The sequence below is a fragment of the Cervus canadensis genome, chromosome 11, assembly GCF_019320065.1.
Source record: "Cervus canadensis isolate Bull #8, Minnesota chromosome 11, ASM1932006v1, whole genome shotgun sequence".
NCBI classification, from domain to species: domain Eukaryota; kingdom Metazoa; phylum Chordata; class Mammalia; order Artiodactyla; family Cervidae; genus Cervus; species Cervus canadensis.
The window spans coordinates 43,318,989-43,332,281 of record NC_057396.1 but is presented as its reverse complement, the minus strand read 5'-3'; the positions used below and the strand labels follow the sequence as shown (position 1 = coordinate 43,332,281).

General features: G+C 38.9%; 1 protein-coding gene and 1 pseudogene across 1 annotated transcript; both read right to left on the bottom strand.

Annotated features, from left to right (window-relative positions):
* Nucleotides 1-1,265: 1,265 nt before the first annotated feature.
* LOC122449255 lies at nt 1,266-3,183 on the bottom strand (annotated as a pseudogene).
* A 7,342-nt stretch (nt 3,184-10,525) lies between these two features.
* LOC122450187 (olfactory receptor 56A4) lies at nt 10,526-11,467 on the bottom strand. Its single transcript, XM_043482398.1, has one exon. It carries the CDS (start codon nt 11,465-11,467, stop codon nt 10,526-10,528), a length of 942 nt encoding a protein of 313 aa, XP_043338333.1.
* Between the last annotated feature and the right edge of the window lie 1,826 nt (nt 11,468-13,293).

The following is a 13,293-nucleotide window of genomic DNA, read 5'->3' as shown; positions in this document are numbered from 1 at the left end:
TGTTTCCAGGACATGACAGTGACGATACACACCAAATTTTGAGACCAGTTGTTCCTTTATCTATGTATTCAGCACCTGAAATATTGTCAGATATATCAGGATCTAGGATTTGAAGATAGGGTCATGAGCAAAAGAGACTTAAATCTAAGTATATTTAAAGGGAAATTAAAGAAATAAATAAATAAATTCAGAAAATGACAAGTGCTACAAAGAAAAAAGGTAATACAACGTGTTAGCATGATCTAAGAGAAGTATGCTACTTTGGATGCAATTATTAAGGAAGTACTCCCTGTATAGGTGGTTTTTGAATTGAGATTATGAATGTTGAAAAGTTCATCATTTGAACATAAGGAGAATACTGTTCCAGTCAGTTGGAGCAATGAGTACAGAGTGCTAAACAAAGAAAAAGCAGAAGTCTAAGAAGTAGTGGAAGTCCTAGGGAGGGATACAGCCATGGGGAGGATAAGGCAGAGATGACAGGGAAGATCTGATCACAAATAGCAGAACTTCTGGTTCCAAACAAACAAAGGAAGATTGGCTATGAGAAGGTGACTATCATTGTAGGCCTGTCAGAATATACTGGAGATCTTTTCAAAGGTAGAGTCATTTGGAGGAATTTAGTATGGAAATAAAATTCAGTGTTTAAAGCTAAACTTCTGATAGCATATGTAAAAAAAAAAGCTCTGCAATTGATGCAATTCTGCTTTTTTTATTGTTCTTGCAACAAAACTTTGGTGTAACCCTTCATTCCTCTCAATCTTTTATAACCTCCTTATGAACTCTCAGCAAATCTTGTGACCCATAACTTCAATTTTCACGCACCACCTTAGTTCAAATAATTATCATTTCCCACTTGGATTATTGAAGTAAAGTCTGCATTGTTTTTTCCAGTCTTACCCATACTCCTCATGTTCTATTTGAAGCACTGTTCCATCCCTGCTCTGGTAATTACATGTGAGGGTATTTGGAATGTAAAGACTGAGTAGTATGTGGAAGACACTAAATACTTATTTAATGAATGAGTAATTGAGATATCACAATGGCAAGGGCTCAGAATGAAGAAAATAATGGATACCAAAACATATTCAATGAGGGTTTCAGGAGAGGGTTACTGAGAGTAAATATTGTGATAGTGGTTGAGGAAGGTTTAAATAAAAGATGAGGGTAGCAACATGGATGTTACATGGTGCTCCTTGTGGTATTCAGTTGAAACCATCACTGACACACTCAGATTTCCATAATCCCTAATCTTTGACTCACATCTCTCAGCACTGGTACTTGAATAGTTTGATAATCCCTTGCTTGATTTCCTGGGTTCGTACTCCATAAACAATGGGGTTCAGGGCTGGTGGGATGAGATGGTGCAAGACATTGAGAAGAATGGGTACCTCTGGGGACACTTTTTTCCCTGCCTTATTTGTGAAGATGAAGACTAGCAGCAATGTATAGAAGAAAAGTATAAGAATGAGATGGGAACCACAAGTACTCAAGGCCTTGGTGGTTGCACCTCCTGACTGCAAATGCACAACAGCACTCAAGATGAAGCAGTAGGATAGCAAGATAAGGACCAGATCAGAACCTAACAGGCACCAAACACTCACAAATTGGTAGAGCTTATTCAGGTGAATATCTCCACAGGAGAGCTTTGCTACAGAAATGTTGGCACAGATACAGTTTTCCACTACATTGCTGGCACAGTAATTGAGTCTCGCAGCCAGAATTGGTGTAGGCAGAGTGGCCAGCAAATTGCGAAAGATGATGAAGATGGCCGCATTGACGACAAACTGTTCCGTGATGATGGATGGGTAGCGCAGTGGGTGGCAGATGGCCACATAGCGGTCATAAGCCATGACCAGAAAGGTGGAGGATTCCATGGGAAGGAATGTATTCATGATGAACATCTGCAGGAAGCAGCCCATAAAGCTGATGGGCTTCATGTCGAACCAGAAGATGAGCAGGACCTGCCAGAATTATTATTTTCAAAAGCGGTGCATTCACTCCCACCCTAGGGTACCTAACCCTTGGATAATCTTTTGATGACTTCAACCACTCATATCCCCAAACCACAGTGTCATAATCTTAGTGGGGACAGTGTCCTAATTTCAAATACCTTCTATGCGCATCCCAACTTCCAGAGCCCGATTTATACACTTTTAAACTATAGATCACACCCTTTTGCTTAAAAACATTTGTTTCTAGTCTGTCTTCTCTTATTCTCTAGAGTTCTTACCCAAACTTCATATGGACACATCAGCTCGTCTAAATGTATCACAAGGACATCAAATCCAATAAGCCCAATAATTATATTTGGACACCCTCCAACCTCTCCTTATACATAAGAAACATCTTCCAATTATGCCTCCTACCTCAGTATATGACATAAATATACATCTAGTTTTTAAAGTTTTTTTAATATTGATCAGTTTTTAAAGCTTTATTGAACAATAAATATTGTTACAACATTGCTTCTGTTTTATGTTTTGGTTTCTTGGCCTTGAGGCACGTAGGATCTTAGCTCCCCCAACAGGGATCGAACCCACACGACCTGCACTGGAAGGTGAAGTCTTAAGCACTGGACTGTCAGGGAAGTCCCTTGTTATGTTTTAGAAAGAAAAGTGTTGAGCCCTTGAATATAAGGGTGGGGTTATTCAGAGTCAAGGAGAATCTCCTTAGAAGTAAACAGAAAGTCAAAACTTGGAATATCACTGACTCGGACATTGAGAGAGGGCTTCTCAGTTTGAAAAAATAATGTGAAACCTTAAAAATCATAGGCACTGAGAATGAGAGGAGACATATCTGGAAGCTGTGATAGACCTAGTATGATACTGTTGGCAACTCATTGAAAATTTTACAGGAGTATTTACATCTGCAAAGCAAGGTAGTGTTTAGAGAAAGATGATTAAATACCCGGGAGTAAATCCAGGGAGGGCCTGACCTTAGGGATGACTGTGAGGCAGAGGATGACATCCAACACAGAAAGGATGGCAAGCAGGTAGTACATGGGCTCATGCAGAGATGCCTCCTGCCAGATGGCAAGTAATAACAGAAAGTTGGCCCCAAGGGCCAAAACTAGGAGAGGAGCCAGGACTAGAGACAGCCAGTGCTGGTTTCCTGCATTCCTGGAAAGCAGATCATCAGGAATTCAGTCACTTGGGTCCCTGTGTGGTTGAGAGATAACACCATGGCTGGCAGATAAGCCTGAAACTGACTGAAAGAAAAGAGATATGAATTCAGTTTGACTGTTACGTTAGCAATCCCCTGACGGATTTATCTGCCTTCATTCTAGGCCATCAAGTTTCTCCACAGTTCTATTGACACAAAATCTGTCTAAAATTTAAATTGGATAAAATCACTCTTTGTTAAACCATTTTCCTTAGCATTCGTAACTTTATGAAGCAAGAATAACTCCCTTCACATAAGTATGTTCCAACTCCACTCACATAGACACAGCCCCTTATAGAGCATGCTTTGTTTTGTCTCACCTCCGTGTTTCCGCATGTGTCATACCCTTCTCCTAGAATTAACTCTCTTGCCCTCAAATAAATAGCTTCTCTTTGCCCCATTCTATCTGTGCCATGAGTTACACCTCTTAGAAATTTAAGAAAAAATATGGTTTTTTCTTGTTACTCCTTTTACATACATATATAATTAAGTGCTTTTCCACTTCTTCTCCTTGTTCTCTGTGACCCTTAAACATCCTGAGCACAAAGCATTAATAAAACTTTCTCATATTCCTTCACATTTCCTATTTCTCTTCCAAAAACTCTGTGTTCCATCTGCCAGCTGTGGAATCTTATCTCTTTATTATAGCACAAAGAAAAATACCACATATCTAGTAACACGATAAGCACTCAATAAGTACTATTCAGATAGGAGACTGATAGATTGTTGAAAGTATCATAACACCTTGCACTCATTTAACTCATTAATGCTATCTCCACCTCTTGCTCCACCATTAACCACTGGCACTGTTGCTTAACACTCACTAAAAATTTGAACAAAACAAAATGGGTAAATATGTTGGTGCTAAGAGGAAAAAGAGAACAATAAATACAAAAGACAGCTGTGCAGTGTCTTATTTGCATGAGTCTTTGGTAAGTAACTGCTTAAAACAAACAAATTGTTTTTCATTTCCTAAAAAAAAAAGAAAAAAAATTAAAGAAATGAGTTTCTAAGACAAGGGAAGAACTGAGGAATACTTAAACATGCCCCAGAATAAAAGCTCACAGACTGAAGGGTCAGTTCCTTTTGGTTATCTTCTTAACCATTCAGGATGCTGCTGGTAAAGTAGTTGCCAGGCTGTGCTGTGCTCTCTCTTGAAGCAACAGATGGATTTCGGAGCACACACACAAAAATTCTCCCTATCGAGGTTTGGAGATGTTTCTTTTTCTTGACCCTGTAGTATGGGTATTACATCGGGACTCTCTTTTATCTAGACCAGCGGTTCCTCAATACTAGTGTGTGTCAGAATCACCTGGAGAGTTTGTTGATGCACAGGTTGCCTGACGCACAGAGGATAGTCTGCAAAGTTACCAACTTTGTAGGTCCGTCTGCAGGGAAGCTCTGTTCAGCTTTAGACATCAAACTGATTGTTTCTCCCATTATCTTTAGACATTTAAGTACAATTCTGGCCAATCTCTAGTCTCCCAATTTGAAAATTATCTTCCTCCCATGGACTCTCTGGGAATTCTCTAGGTCTTTTTTTTAATGGTTTTATCTCTCTTCCTGAACCTGCAGTTCTTAGCCACCTCTCCTAGTGGCTCATTAAGGTCATTAAGATCAGGGACAATTTATCTTTTTTTATTAATTTATTTATTTTAATTGGAGGCTAATTACTTTACAATATTGTGGTGGTTTTTGCCATATACTGAGATGAATCAGCCATGCGTGTACATGTGTCCCCCAACCTGAACCCACCTCCCACCTCCCTCCCCATCCCATCCCTCAGGCTTGTGCCAGTGCACAGATTTGAGTGCCCTGTTTCATGCATCAAACTTGGACTGGTGATATATTTCACATATGGCCATATACATGTTTCAATTCTATTGTCTCAAATCATCCCACCCTCGCCTTCTCACACAGAGTCCAAAGATCTGTTCTATACATCTATGTCTCTTTTACTGTCTTGCATATAGGATCATCACTACCATCTTTCAAAATTTCATATATGTGCATTAATATACTGAACTGGTGTTTTACTTTCTGACTTATTTCACTCTGTAATAGGCTCTAGTTTCATCCACCTCATTAGAACTGATTCAAATGAGTTCTTTTTAATAACTGAGTAATATTCCATTGTGTATATATACCACGCTTGCTTATCCATTCTTCTGCCGATGGACATCTAGGTTGCTTCCATATCTTAGCTATTATAAAGTGCTGCATTGAATATTGGCATACACGTGTCTCTTTCAATTCTGGTTTCCTCGGTGTGTATGCTCAGCAGTGGGATTGATGGGTCGTATGGCAGTTCTATTTCCAGTATTTTTAGGAACCTCCACACTGTTCTCCATAGTGGCTGTACTAGTTTGCATTCCCACCAACAGTGTAAGAGTGTTTCCTTTTCTCCACACCCTCTCCAACATTTATTGTTTGTAGACTTTTTGATAGCAGCTATTCTAACTGGCTTGAGATGTTACCTCATTGTGGTTTTGATTTGGGTTTCTCTGATAATGAGTGATGTTGAGAAACTTTTCATGTGTTTGTTAATCATTTGTGTGTCTTCTTTGGAGAAACGTCTGTTTACTTCTTTGGCTCATTTTTTATTGGATTGTTTATTTTTCTGGTATTGAGCTGCTTGTATATTTTTGAGATTAATTCTTTGTCAGTGGCTTCATTTGCTGTTATTTTCTCCCATTCTAAAGGCTGCCTTTTCACCTTGCTTATAGTTTCCTTCATTATGAAAAAGTTTTTAAGTTTAATTAGGTTTAATTAAACTTAATTAATTAAGTTTAATTGATTAATAAGTTTAATTAATTTGTTTATTTTTGCTTTTATTTCCACTACTCTGGGAGGTGGGTCATAGAGGATCCTGCTGTGATTTAAGTCAGAGAGTGTTTTGCCTATGTTTTCCTCTAGGAGTTTTATGGTTTCTGGTCTTATGTTTAGATCTTTAATCCATTTTGAGTTTATTTTTGTGTTTGTTGCTAGAAAGTGTTCTAGTTTCATTCTTTTACAAGTGGTTGACCAGTTTTCCCAGCACCACTTGTCAATGAGATTGTCTTTTCTCCATTGTATATTCTTGCCTTCTTTATCAAAGATAAGTGTCCCTAGGAACATGTATTTATCTCTGGGCTTTCTATTTTGTTCCATTGATCTATATTTCTGTCTTTGTGCCAGTACCATACTGTCTTGATGACTGTAGCTTTGTAGTATAGCCTGAAGTCAGGTAGTTTGATTCCTCCAGTTCCATTCTTCTTTCTCAAGATTGCTTTGGCTATTCAAGGTTTTTTGTGTTTCTATACAAATTGTGAAATTATTTGTTCTAGTTCTGTGAAAAATACCGTTGGTAGCTTGATAGGGAGTGCATTGAATCTATGGATTGCTTTGGATAGTATACTCATTTTCACTATATTGTTTCTTCCAATCCATGAACATGGTATATTTGTGTCATCTTTGATTTCTTTCATCAGTGTTTTATAGTTTTATATATATAGGCATTTTGTTTCTTTAGGTAGATTTATCCCTAAGGACAGAAAATTAGCAAGGAAACACAAACTTTAAGTGATACAACGGACAAGTTCAAACTTCTGTGAGCTCAGCTGACCCACACTCTAATGTGCTCATGCTCTTCTGATATTGGTGATCTTCAGGGTCTTCACATACTAACATCTGCAGCTATAATAATATTCTCTGAAATAAACAGTAAGTAAAGTTGGGGACCAAACTCAAAGTGTCACTTATGCTTAGCTTTCCAATGTACTGTTCCCAAAAATACTTACAGAGAAAGTCTGTGCCAAATAATAGTAACAGCTTGACAATTTCAGACAATGTGTGACTTCTCCACTTGGCCTCCTACTCTGGCTTTGCCCAGATGAAGATGCTGTGTCTATAACAGTCACTGTTGTGCAGCTGGAAACACGAGGATTTGGTTTAAGAATCCTGCTCCCTTGGGTTTCTGCCTCCCTGCAGACACACACACACTTCCAGTATAAAAAAAGAGAATTTTGCATTTAAACTCAGATGAAATGAGAAATCAGTGACCAACTTACATTTTCTCTTGAGATGTCTGAGAGTTACATAAACTGAGATATTATTGGCAATGGAAAGAAGTATCACTCAGAGACTTGGAGGATGTATTTAAGAGACCCTTTAAAAAGACAAATGTCATTATATAAGAAATGACTTCCTCTTACATATTAGCTACATTCTAGAAAAACTGTTTTTTTAAATGAGTACTTTATGATGATTTATTTTATTTTACTATTGAGTGAAAGTGTTAGTGGCTCAGTCATGTCTGACTCTTGGCAACCCCATGGACTGTATAGACTGCCAGGCTCCTCTGTCCATGTAATTCTCCAAGCAAGAATACTGGAGTGGGTAGCCATGCCCTCTTCCAGGAAATCTTCCCACCCCAGAGACCTAACCCAGATCTCCTGCATTGAAAGCATATTGTTTACCATCTGAGCCATGAGGGAAACCATTAATTTTTAGTTATTAAATTTTAGAAATATCTTTTTTAATTTATTTATTTTTTAATTGAAGGATAATTTCTTTACAGAATTTTGTTGTTTTCTGTCAAACCTCAAAATGAATCAGCCATAGGTATACATATATCCCCTCCCTCTTGAACCTAGAAATATCTTTGCACAGGAAAAAATATGCCACTTAAGTGAAAACAAATATATGGATATATAGAAACTTTCTATTCTCTAATTTCACAAAATTTCACCCAAAAAATGAAACAGCAATAGCAAGGTAGGGATAAATAATTGTAGGGATGTGTAGGTGAATCTGTAAGCACACATAGAAGGACATATTCTGAAAATAATGAGCTGGGAGCAACTGGAATAGTGGTCATATAGGAGAGCACTTGAGAAGTTTTGTAACTGGGTTAGAATTAGTTTTTGGAATTGTGAAACAGAGAAGAGAGAGCAGATTAAAGCTATTGCTTTGATAGAAAACAATACTATAGAAGTAAATTATTTAATAATTTTTTTAAGAATGACTAACTTCATCATGGGCTTCCCAGGTGGCTCAGTGGTAAAAAGAACCCCCCTGCCAATTCAGGAAACACAGCAAATGTGGGTTTGATCCCTGGGTGGGAAGTATCCCCTGGTGTAGGAAATGGCCACCCACTCCAGTATTCTTGCCTATAAAATTCCATGGACAGAGAAGCCTTGCAGGCTATAGTCCACAGAGTTGCAATGAGTTGGACATGACTGAGCCACTGAGCACACAGCTTCATCATAGACCAGCTACACTAGAGGATATCTTCAAATGATTCATAAAATAACATATACTGCTGCTGCTGCTGCTGCTAAATCGCTTAAGTCATGTCCGACTCTGTGCGACCCCATAGTTGGCAGCCCACCAGGCTCCCTTGTCCCTGGGATTCTCCAGGCAAGAATACTGGAGTGGGTTGCCATTTCCTTCTCCAATGCAAGCATGCATACTAAGTCACTTCAGTCCTGTCTGACTCTGTGCGACCTTATGGACAGCAGTCCACCAGGCTCTCTTGTCCACAGGATTCTCCAGGCAAGAATAGTGGAGTGCCCAAAAAGGGGTATGGTCACAAAAAGGAGCAAATTAATCCTAGGAACACTGAAAAAATCTGAGTCTCCACTATTTTTAGGGTGATCATGGAAGGAATTGCAAAGAGTAAAATCCACTTATCTTTGTTCAATTAACCCACTAATTTGTAAGTCTGAATTCTATGGGAAGACAAGGTAGCACCAGGACAGGATATAATAATTGACACAACAGGGCTGAAAGCAGAATGAGAAAGTCAATTTAACTGTATATCTAAGATAAGCAGGAGAGAATGGGAATGCACATGGTACCTGAAATATGATAGAAAAGTCAGGTAGGACAAGGTGAAGTCAGAAGTTGACAAAGTATATCTGAAAAAGGATACTCATTTTCACTTAAAATGTGCCCATACACACACACACACACACACACACAAGTCATTGTTAATTTTTTAATTCATTAAAAAGAAGGAAAGAACTATGAGACATTTGTATTCCAGAGAAGTGACATTAGATAAGTAACGAGATCTGGCAGAGCTAAGGGAGACAGCCCTATTCACTCAACTATAAGAATCAAAGTTTTGGAGCCAACTTCTACGTCACCACAAGAGATACATCCATGTCACAAAACCAGTTTGAACTGTGTCAGGTGGAACTAAGAGATCTAACATATAGCAAAGTATTAAGCAGTTAAAGAAACTGAGAGCCATTGAAAATGATAACAGTAACATTTATTTCTCTTTTTTCTTATAACTGACATACAATATTATATTAGTTTTAGGTATACAACATAGTGATTTGTTATTTTTACACATTACAAAATGATCACCATGGTAAGTCTAGGTATCATCTGTCACCATGCAGAGTTATTACAATATTATTGGCTATATTTCCTACACTGTGCATTACATTTATTTTATAGATGAAACTTTTTTATTTCTCAATCCCCTTTATCTATCTCACCTGTTCCTAACCTCATACACATGCACACACACACACACACACACACACACACACACACTGTGCGTCCCCTCTGACAATAACCAAAAATCAGGTGTTGACAAGGATGTGGAGAAAAGGGAACTCTTGCACACTGTTGGTGGGAATGTAAATTGCTGCAGCTACAATGTACAAAAGTTGACAAGTCCCTCTCAGAAAAACTAAAAATAGAACTACTATATGATCCAGAAATTCCACTTCTTGGTACTTATCCAAAGAAAAGGAAGACACTAATTCAGAAAGATACATGCACCCTTATGTACATTACAGCCTTATTTACAATAGCCCAGATATGGAAGCAGCCTGAGTGTCCATCTATACATAAATGGATAAATAAAATGTGGTTATGTATAAAAAAACTATTATTCAGGCATTTTTTAAGAGAATAAAATTTTGCCATTTGCAACAAGTATAGACCCAGAGGACATGCTAAGTGAAAGAAGTCAGAGAAGGGACAAATACTATATGATTTCACTTAGATGTGAAATCTAAAAAGCAAGACCAACAAACAAAACATAACAGAAGCAAACTCACAGAAACAGTTTTTCTTTATTTGAAAAATAATATCACTCTAGTTAAGCTCTTCTAACTGTGACTTGATAAGTCCTTCTAACATAGATAAGGCCAGGGGAAATATCCAGGTAACTTCAGAATACAAAAGACTAAGTTTCCAGTAAGTGAAATAGAAAGTAGGAACCAAGTTACAGATATTTTCATAATCAACTCTAACACTGGAGAAAGTAAAATCCAAACTTATTCCTGCAGTTATACCTCAGGAAAATCATTGCCAGTTAGCAACTTCTGTTCTCAATGTTAGGCTTCTCGCGTTTTACCTCTTATAACCTCCTGAGCAGTTTCTGGATTCCCTGCTTGATCTCCTTGGTTCTCACACCATAAACAATGGGGTTCAGAGCTGGGGGGATGAGGTGGTGCAGGATGTTGAGCAGGATGGGGACATCTGGGGGAATCCTCTCCCTGGCCAGGTTAGTGATGACCAGGACCAGCAGGACTGTGCTGAAGAAGAGGATGAGGATGAAGTGGGAACCGCAGGTGCTCAGGGCCTTGGCAGCAGCTCCCTCAGCCTTGATCCTTAGCACAGCTTTCAGGATAAAAGAGTAGGAGAGAATGATAAGGATGAGGTCAGAGCCCAGTAGGGTCCAGCCTGCCACGAACTGGTAGAGTCGATTGAAGGTGATGTCATCACAGGAGAGTTTGGACACAGAGAGGTTAGTGCAGATGCAGTTCTTGACGATGTTCTCCGCACAGTATCTCAGTCGGGAGGAAAGTATGGGGATAGGCATAGTAAGAAGGCCATTCCGGGCCACAACAAAGATGGCAGCCCTAGCTACAAATTGGTCAGTGATAATGGACGGGTATCGTAGTGGGTGGCAGATGGCCACATAGCGGTCATAGGCCATGACCATGAATGTGCAGGACTCCATGGTCAGGAAACTATTCATGAAGAACATCTGGAAGAAGCAGCCTGAGAAACTGATGGCTTTATTGTCAAACCAGAAGATGGCCAGGACCTTGGGGATGACGGTGAGGCAGAGCACCATGTCCAGCAGGGAGAGGAGGCTGAGCAAGTAGTACATGGGCTCGTGCAGAGAGGCCTCCAGCCGGATGGTGATCAGGAGGGTGGCGTTGGCCCCCATGGCCAAGAGGAAGAGGAGACTGAGGGGCAGGGACAGCCAGTGCTGCCAGCTCTGGTAGTTAGGGAAGCAGATGAGGAGGAACTCGGAGACTGGAGCAGTGGTGTAGTTGCTGGGTAATCCCATGTAATGTATCCTGATCACAGCTGACCCTTTGGAAAACCTGAAAGACAAGAGTAAACCCATTCTGACAACATGACTACCTATGGGAAAGTAACTTATTTTCCAAAGAACCACTGAAAAATGATAATAGTGGAGTATTTTACAAGTAGAAGCACATCACTTTTAAAATATAAACTCATTTATTCTATTAAAATTCTACAAATAGAATGACAGTAAAATGACCATATTTCTGCTTTAGCTTGAATAATTCCCATTTATACCCCTTCTCACTGTTAACAGTTTCCCAACTTCTGAATCTCAAATCTGAATTTATAGCTGAAGCTCTTAGCCACTAAAATTTCTGCCTCTATTTACAAAAACACTTACATAGGCCTTGATGCTGGATCAGCTTAGGCCCCACATGAATGCCTATTCTTGTCCTTCCAGCAAGAGAGGACAATACAGGCAAAGCAGAAACCAGAAAATAACACACTTTATAATTATGACTATCATTTTACAGAAAATAGCACCTTAAAGAGTTCTGAAAAGAAAAATTTTGCAATAAGAATGTATGGAAAAGTCTCCTAATGCAAGCAGTTGAGAGAAGAAAAAGAAATTTGAGGCATCAATGTATGTGCATGCTAAGTACTTTCAGTTGCATTTGACTCTTCGCAACCCCATGACTGTAGTACTCCAGTCTCCTCTGTCCAAGGGATTCTCCAGGCAAGGATACTGGAGTGGGTTGCCATGCGCACCTCCAGGGGATTTCCACAACCCAAAGATGGAATCCAGGTCTTCTGTGGCTCCTGCACTGCAGGTGGATTCTTCACTGCTGAGCCACCAGGGAAGCCCCTTAGAGTCAACAGTTTGGTTTTAAAGGTACTATTATAGGAGTGAGTGATAACAGCACCTGCTGTATTTATCTGGCCACTCATGGATTCCCCATCATTCACAAACACAGATAAACAGATTCCCATGTGTTCCTGGCCTGGTACACTATAACCAGTTATGAATAAATCTAAGATACTTATGAGATCACCTTATGAACGGTTGTCACACTAAAACTTAGAACATTGGTTGATGGGCCCCAGTGACATTTTGTTGTTGTTGTTTTGTTTGTTTGGCTGTACCACACAACACGCAGGTGTCCAGGGATGTAATTATGTAATTCTCTGTCCAGGGATGAAAGCTGCACCCCCTACAGTAAGCACAGAGTCTTAACCATTGACGGCCAGGGAAGTCCCTGTTTTAATACTCTGAGGAATCCCAAACTCAGCCAATTTTTATTAACAATGGCAGTGGTCCTAATGAGTTTTGGACTCTCCTAGAATCAACTTTCTTCTCCTTTCTGAGAAAGTAGAAGCCTGTTCCTCCAAACTAAGAAGTAAGTGTGAATATCTGAAGGCAAATTTCAAAGTTGGAAGAAACAAATTTGCTCTTCTGTTTTGCCTCATATGTTATCACTTTCCAGACCACCTATAGCAGCACTTCTAATAGAAATATGATGTGGGCCACATACATAATTTTAAATTTCTAGTAGCCAGCTTGAAAAATTTAAAGGAAACATGTGAAGTTAATTTTAATAATATGTTATTTTACTCAAAATATCCAAATTATTATTGCTTTAAAATGTAATCAACATAAAAAACTGTTAAAGAACTGTTTTACATTCTTTGTTTTTTGTATGAAATCTTTAAAATTAAGTGTGCATTTTACACTCACAGCATATCTCAATTCTGACTGGGCACTGTCTACTGGATTGGACATCAATGTCTAAAGTTTGAGGAAAACTGAATGTTTCTCTCTCTCTCTTTTTTTTTTTTTTTTTTTTTTTTTTTTTTTTTTTTTTT

Excerpts from the sequence above, each read along its gene's own strand:
- LOC122450187 (XM_043482398.1), bottom strand. The coding sequence starts at position 11,467 with ATGGGATTACCCAGCAACTACACCACTGCTCCAGTCTCCGAGTTCCTC.